This window comes from Trifolium pratense, linkage group LG7 (assembly GCF_020283565.1).
Source record: "Trifolium pratense cultivar HEN17-A07 linkage group LG7, ARS_RC_1.1, whole genome shotgun sequence".
NCBI lineage: Eukaryota > Viridiplantae > Streptophyta > Magnoliopsida > Fabales > Fabaceae > Trifolium > Trifolium pratense.
In genome coordinates, this window is record NC_060065.1 from 7,238,759 (window position 1) to 7,246,585 (window position 7,827).

General features: G+C 31.8%; 1 protein-coding gene across 1 annotated transcript; it reads left to right on the forward strand.

The window, feature by feature from the left end:
• Nucleotides 1–738: 738 nt before the first annotated feature.
• On the forward strand, nucleotides 739–4,584 carry LOC123894257 (branched-chain-amino-acid aminotransferase 2, chloroplastic-like). Its single transcript, XM_045944208.1, has 10 exons — nucleotides 739–1,266; nucleotides 1,525–1,589; nucleotides 1,856–2,030; nucleotides 2,931–3,107; nucleotides 3,214–3,345; nucleotides 3,456–3,554; nucleotides 3,645–3,761; nucleotides 3,841–3,936; nucleotides 4,030–4,142; nucleotides 4,263–4,584. Exons 1-10 carry the CDS (start codon nucleotides 1,192–1,194, stop codon nucleotides 4,375–4,377), a joined length of 1,164 nt encoding a protein of 387 aa, XP_045800164.1. The 5' UTR covers nucleotides 739–1,191; the 3' UTR covers nucleotides 4,378–4,584.
• Nucleotides 4,585–7,827: the final 3,243 nt, after the last annotated feature.

A 7,827-nucleotide genomic window follows, 5' to 3' on the forward strand; every position in this document is an offset into this window, starting at 1 on the left:
AATGTTTTTTTTTAAAGGAAGTATGAATGTTTTAAACATTTTTTTTTTATATAAATATGCTCAACTCTAATTTTTCACCTATATTTTGTAGTATTCATTAAAGACACATTAGCAGCCGCACAACCCCCACTATTTTCTTTGATTCATTGATTTAACAATCATTTAGGAGAATTCGAATTCAATTTTTGGTAGAAATAATTTTTGACTAAATTTTATGTATTTTATGGCTGAACTCTAAATTATTGGGGATTTTGTTTTCCTTAAAACTAGAGAGTTAATAAAAAAAGACAAATGCTAAATAGTGCCCCCGGACACTCTTTAAGACCTTAAATAGTAAGTTTTTTTATAGAATTTTTATGAAAATGCGTAAAGTCAATGCATTGAAAATTGAAGTGTTTAATTTTTTGAATAAAAAATTTCTTTTAACGGAATGCTTAAAGTGTGATTTAAGATCAATTTTAATCCAAAATCATCACTGTTGATGGTTTTTTCATTTTTATTTTATGGGTTTTGCACATGTTTTTATGTTTTTTAAGCACAATATTGCATATATTAAACAATCAAAAGTAGTAACTTTTAATTGAAAAACAATAATTATTTATTAAAAAAAGTATATATTTAATATAAAATATAAAAGTTCCAATACAAATTTATTATTTTGTTGTTAAAAAAACCGGTTATTTTTTATTTTTCGTTTCAGTTTTCTTATCCATGACATCTTTATCTTGTGTGAAATTGTTTGTTTTGATTTTCCAACTTAACATGTGTTGACTTCCCCATCTTGATACAATGTTTGGTTTTATTTCCCCTTATTAGTCCAATGTTTATTCAAATTTACATATTTGTTTTCATATAAAGATTTAATAACTTTAACATTGATTTTGGACAAAATTACATAATTAGTGGCCTCGATCTTAATATAAATTCATCCTTTCATGTGATGTGTTGCAAAAAAAAAAAAAAGCAAAGGATATAAATAATACTAATGGCTACGTAACTACCTCAATAGATATATGCAGATTAGTGCAGAGCTGGCCTTGTCTACTTTCCATATCTTGCTTATCCCTTCCAATATATTCATTATTTTAAGCTTCTACTTTGTTTCATAATATTTTCAAAACACACAAACATCACAGTTATACTCTGTTTTCAACCAACGGATTTTCCACACTAGATCAAGGATCGATCAAAATGATTCAAAGAACATTCAACTTTCCCAGTATAAAGAAAATTCTTCTTCAACCTGGTTATCTATCTTCCTTTAAGGTGATCAACATTTCACTTTCTCACACTTTGTTAGTTTTGCTTATCCATGAAAAACCGTTGCTACAACAATAGACAACGGTTTTAAAAGTGTCTGTGGACATTTTAATGCATTCAAGTTTTATCTGACATTTTATGTGATGGTCAGATTCTCTGGCCGTCACATAATTAGCGTTGCAATATCACTATTAAATTTTTTGTTGGGACTTAATAGTTAATAGAGTTTATGGTCTTAATTAACACATAATCATATGAAAACAGATTGGAGCATACAATGGCTATACATCTCAACCATCTCCTCTTCCAATTCCAGACTCAACTTACAGGTAACTTAATAATAATATACTATCTTGTGTTAAGAGTCTTACATCAGTTGAGAGATGACCTGACTAAGTGTTTATATACTAGAGGCAATTCTCACCTTACAGGCCGGTTTTGTAAGGTTGGGTTAGGCCCAATACTTATTTCTAAGATGGTATCAGAGCCTCTCCACGATCCGTTGGGTTCACCTGTTATCAGGTTTCCGTTATCGGACCACGTAACAGTAACAATATTTCAATTAACTCAATGTTCTTTTTTCTAACAACACTAGTGATGAAGATGAGTACGCTAATGTGGATTGGGACAGCCTTGGTTTTGGATTGATGCCAACCGATTACATGTATGTAACAAAATGTTGTGTGGGCCAAAATTTTGGACATGGACAACTCAATCGATATGGTAACATAGAGCTTAGCCCTTCTGCGGGGGTCCTAAATTATGGACAGGTATGGTATGGTATGGTGTGACTAATGTCAAACTATTAGTTTTAGTAGTTTTTTTTTTTTTTTTGTTAAATGTTATACTTTTTAAAGATGCAAAAATCATTTTGTAGAAGCTACAGTTGTAGATGAACACAAACAAACATGACCCATATCAGGATAACACCAAAAAATAATGACAAAGATAGGATAAAATTTATAAATAAATAATGACCCATCTCAGGAAAATTAGAACACGTTCCTTTGTACAAGATCTTAATCATAAGAAGAGATTCACTTTTTAGATGCATTGAAAATTTGATGTATTTAGTCTATGTAATTGTCTACATACATCAAATTTTGAATGTATCTAAAAATTGAATGTTTTCTTATAATTAGGACCGGAGGGAGTGATCAACATGTGAAAACCAAAAAAAATAAATAATAAACACGTGTACAAGTGATGATACTTGAATTATTTAATCATTTACCACGTGATAGTTGTGGTACCGTTCCTGGGGAGGTAAATGCAAAACTCACACAAAAGAACTATGAATATTAAGAGCACCTCAAATGATTAGGGATGGCAATGGGTGCCCATGGATGTGAGTTTGGGGGTGTCACTCAAACCCAAATGTTGTTCGGGTGTGAAAATGAAACTCACACCCACACTCGCTGGGTTCGAGTTTTTTTAAAATAATTCTAATATTCGACCAAGTTAACTATTGAAAATTTTCAACACATTAGTTTGGATCAAGATACATTATTAACAATTTGATTCAACTTATTTTAGACTTTGTAAACGGCTCTGTTAAAGAGAAGGAGTAGTAGTAATGTATCATTTAAATCCATACAAAATGCAGGTTACACAAAGTTGATTTTGTTTTGACATAACTGATGATTGTTGAAATAAAAATGAACTTATAGGGATTATTCGAAGGAACAAAAGCATACAGAAAAGAAAATGGGAAGCTGATGCTATTCCGTCCAGAAGAAAATGCAATTCGCATGAAGATTGGCGCCGAAAGAATGTGTATGACAGCGCCTTCCATTGATCAATTTGTTGATGCCTTGAAGCAAACCGCTCTAGCAAATAAGCGCTGGGTAAGTAAGATTATAAATTAATTTGTCACTTTAGACCAATTAATTAATGTATAGACTATAGTTGAAGTGAGTGATCATTCATTGCATTGCGTTGCATTGAAATCAGGTTCCTCCACCGGGAAAAGGATCGTTGTACCTTAGGCCTCTACTCATCGGAAGTGGTCCGGTTCTTGGTTTGGCTCCAGCACCTGAATATACATTCCTCATATATGCTTCCCCCGTTCGCAACTATTTCAAGGTCACTCACTCACTCAATGTGTCTCACACTTTATTTAGTTCACATTGCAGCCGGAGGAGGGTTTAGTTTATTAACACCAATTTGGATTCTCTTTTAATTTAACTTTTCAGGAAGGTTCGGCGCCACTCAACTTGTATGTGGAAGAGGATTTTGACCGTGCTTCTCGCCGTGGCACTGGAAGTGTCAAAACTATTTCCAATTATGCACCGGTATATATTTCAAACCTTCATTCAAATCATACAAATATTATATAAATACATTTATAATTCATAGCACTAATTGTCTTGACATGTATGTAGGTCTTGATGGCTCAAAGTATAGCCAAGAGCAGAGGATTTTCGGATGTATTATACCTTGATTCGGACAATAAGAAAAATCTCGAGGAGGTCTCTTCTTGTAACATTTTTATTGCCAAGGTATTATTCAAATCATTTTTAAATTATCGGCGAAATTGGCTTGCAACTGGTCAGTCTAACTTGGATTACAATTTCTTAGGGAAAAATCATCTCAACACCTGCTATCAATGGAACAATACTTTCCGGAATCACCAGAAAGAGTGTCATTGAAATTGCCAGTGATTTAGGTTATCAGGTAATGTATTACTGTTACTGTGTTACATCTTTGTGTCTATATATTATTTTTCTCTTTCAAATGTGTTTATTGATTAAGACCAAATCGGTTCAGGTGGAAGAGCGTGTTGTTGCCGTGGATGAATTGACTGAGGCGGACGAAGTTTTCTGTACAGGAACTGCCGTTGGTGTTGCCCCTGTAGGGAGCATCACATACCGGAATAGAAGGTAAATTAATACTAATAGATTGGAAACATATATACTTAGATACACACACCAGATGGAATAGGTATTAGAGTGTAGTATATTAGTCCAAATTTTGATGAAATGTTGTTTATATATATGCAGGGTGGACTATAAAACAGGGTCTGGAAGCATTTGTGAAGAGCTGTACAATACCATTTTAGGATTACAAACTGGTAGTATTGAAGATAAGAAGGGATGGATTGTTGAATTTGATTAAGTGTGTACATAGATTAAATTATTCTGGCATTAAAATGGCTTCAGAGAAATATAATTTGTAAGATAAATTGTTCATAGCATGCCATCATCCTATGTGGAAAATGGCCAAAATAATGTTCCATAGTTATGCTTTTCTTCATGGTGTGTAACAAAGTGCTTTATTTTTTACCAAAGAGTAACAAAGTGGACTTATGTGGTGATATTGATACATGACGAGTTTTAATTAGTGTATGTTTGTCTACTAAGTTATTTATATGATGTTGATGTATGTATGTTTTTCTATTCTTAGCATTATGTATGGGCCTAATTAAGGGCATTATCTATGAATTTAGATAAACAGTTGTAATAATGTAATCATTCACGCAGTTTAACGCTATCTTTAATCTTAATCGTTGATTTGAGATCAAACAGTCAAAATTACATAATACATCTAAATAATATCAGCCGTTAATTGAAATCCGTAACTATGTCAAAGTAGTTACAATACCAAATCCATTATCTATTAAGTTATTAACTATACATTGAAATTGAAATTAAAAGGAAGAAGAAAGACATGTGACACATGTTGTGGTCATAAACTCATAATCACAAATTGACTTTCACTATGTCAAGGTACATCCACCCTATATCCCTGGGTCATACATCAACCAATCCAAGTAGGTGGGACTTACATTTATTAGCAACTGATAAAGAAGCCACGTAGAAGAATAAGAAAATATGCACTGTTCAATGCATCCCATTCCCAATCATACAAAAAGTCAAGTTGTTTGACTCAATAGCCGCCCCCCTTCATTTTCACCACCCACTCTTTTTCCTTTGTCCATTTCAAGGAGGAACTTTATCAACCATTTATAGTTAATCCAGTTTCATCACAAAATTGTTTCTCTCCTTCAATGTGGAATGAGTTGAAGAATTTATGTGCTTAAAGTACATTAATTAGTTACTTTTTGTAAATATATGATTGTCCTTATAATTTTTTCAAATGCAATGCTAATCATTCATATGAAAATAAATAAGGTATATAAAATCATCTTGATTGATTTTATTGTCAAAATAAATCATCTTAATTTTAACAAGATTTTACACGTTGTCCCTCTGAAATGCATTGGTTTCATTAATATGTCAGAATCTCAAATTTAATAGATAAAAATGTTAATGATGATAAAATCACATCAACTCACCGCAACTTTACAATAAAGTTCAACTTTTAAAAAATCACAGTAAATTGCTGGAATTCTAATATATCCGGTGTGATGTCAAACATACACTATATATAGTGCACTTTTTAAGATGGAAAATAAAGATAATAAAGCCTGGAGAAGAAGTTGGCTTCAGCTTTACTACTACTTTGGAAAGGCAACAAAGACAAATTTTTCAAACATGTTGGTCAAAATTCAAACCAAGATACATAAAAAAACTTAATATATTTGCTGGCTGCCCAATCTTAGCAGAGACTTCTGTCCTTACACCAAAATTATTTAATTAATACAGTAATAGTTTGCTACTATTCTTTGCTAATCAATGTTTTCGGGGATTTTTGGTCATATCTTTGAGGCTTTTCTCCCCATTATCATATTACAATGTGTCATTTACGTACAATTATACAGATTAATTCTGAGTCGGAGACATTTTTTACCTATCAATGCAACTATAAAGACCAATTCTTTGAGTGAAACAAATTTTAATACTTCGGCATTCATAAGACTGATTTTGAATTGTTGGAAATTAAGAAAAAATAATGTTGAGAATTTGCGTCGGACTTTTGAATCATGGGCTTCCACACTAAAAAACACAGTATATATAGTCCATTATGTTTCCACACTTCAATCGGTCATGCGCAATAATCCAACTCGAACTAATTACATATAAAGAGATTTGCATCATCTCATCGTCCAAATCTTCTTAGAACTTAGATTCTAATTATCATACTTTCTTGCATTGCATGTTTTTTCAATTCACACACATTAAGCTCTGGTGTTTAAGATTCCAACAGTTATTAACAGAGAAATTTGACAAAACAGGACAAAAACAAACTATGGAACTTTTCATAGAAAAACATTGATGTGAAATGTAGTTGTGATAATAACATAGCTGTTTGCTTCACTGGCTTGCAGCTGCATGCAACTTTTATATAGATAACCGAAGGTCAAACCAAAATGAATAATTTCATTTGATATGTTTTGAAAATTGATAGATCCATAGAAGTATACAATATTATTGTTGGTCATTTCATTTGTTCACCAACCAAAAAGAAAGAAAACAAAATATACAAATTTTCCACGTGATTTTCAATATCAGCACAGTAGTTCCCTTTCTCTAATTTGTTTCTAGAAACTCCATAAGCTTTCAGAGGGTTTGCATATATGCAATAAGAGTGATTTGACATTTGATGATAAATTTCAACGTTTGAGGTTTCTGATTTCCTTACTTGGGTGAAGTTTGGTGTGTAAATTAGAATCACTGACCCTACAAAGTTACTCTCTCCTTAATTCTTTTTTATTTGATCTTACACGAATTGACAAACACCACCAAAAGTCACACACAATCGTGGAATTGGATTTGGTGTTGTAACTGCGTGTTGACGCAATTATTTCAATCAACGGACGAGATAATTTAAATGTATTAAATTGATGTATTATTTAGACCGTCTGATCTTAAATCAATGGTTGAGATTGAAAATAGCGTCAAACTGCGTGAATGATGATAGCAGTAGATCTAGATCCCACAATCGTGAGGCCTCATGTTCAAATTTTGGCGAAAGTGTTCGTCCTAACAATATCGACATTTGTCATGTTGAGCAAGGATTTGGGGAGTATGTTTTTTCTCCTTTCCAATATGCAATATTATACTTTTCTTAAGTAAGTTTTTCCTTTTGCAAATTTGTTTCTTCCAACTTCAATTTCCTTTCATTCAATTGAGTTAATTTCATAATAGTTATATACTTATATTTATCGCACATTTACTAATTTTAGCTTCCACGTCCCTCCTCATAATCTTCATATCACTTCTGCAAAAAATAATATTAAACTCAATGCAAGACCCTTTTAGTTATTCAATAATTTAGATGAACATAAAAGAATAGGAACACCCCAAAGACAAAATATAATCAAGGTAAAAAACAAAACAAGAAATTATTTAGGGATGAACATGTGATTTTTTTATAGCGACAAAAAATATATTTTACCCTTATTCTTATCCGCTAGCAGATATATATTGTGTATATTACTTTTCAATACTTTTCTCTTATCTATGTCTCCATGAAGAATAATAATAGTAATGTAATGTGTAACGAAAATATTAATTATAAAAATATGTGTGTGAGTTTTCAATAATTTGTATATAGCGAACTACCGATAAAAATTAATGAACTAATTAAAAAGGTTTGTAGTTAGAGTAGACATGTTGGTATATGGTTATTATTTGGACAGCAAGTGAGAGTGAGAGTGGAGTT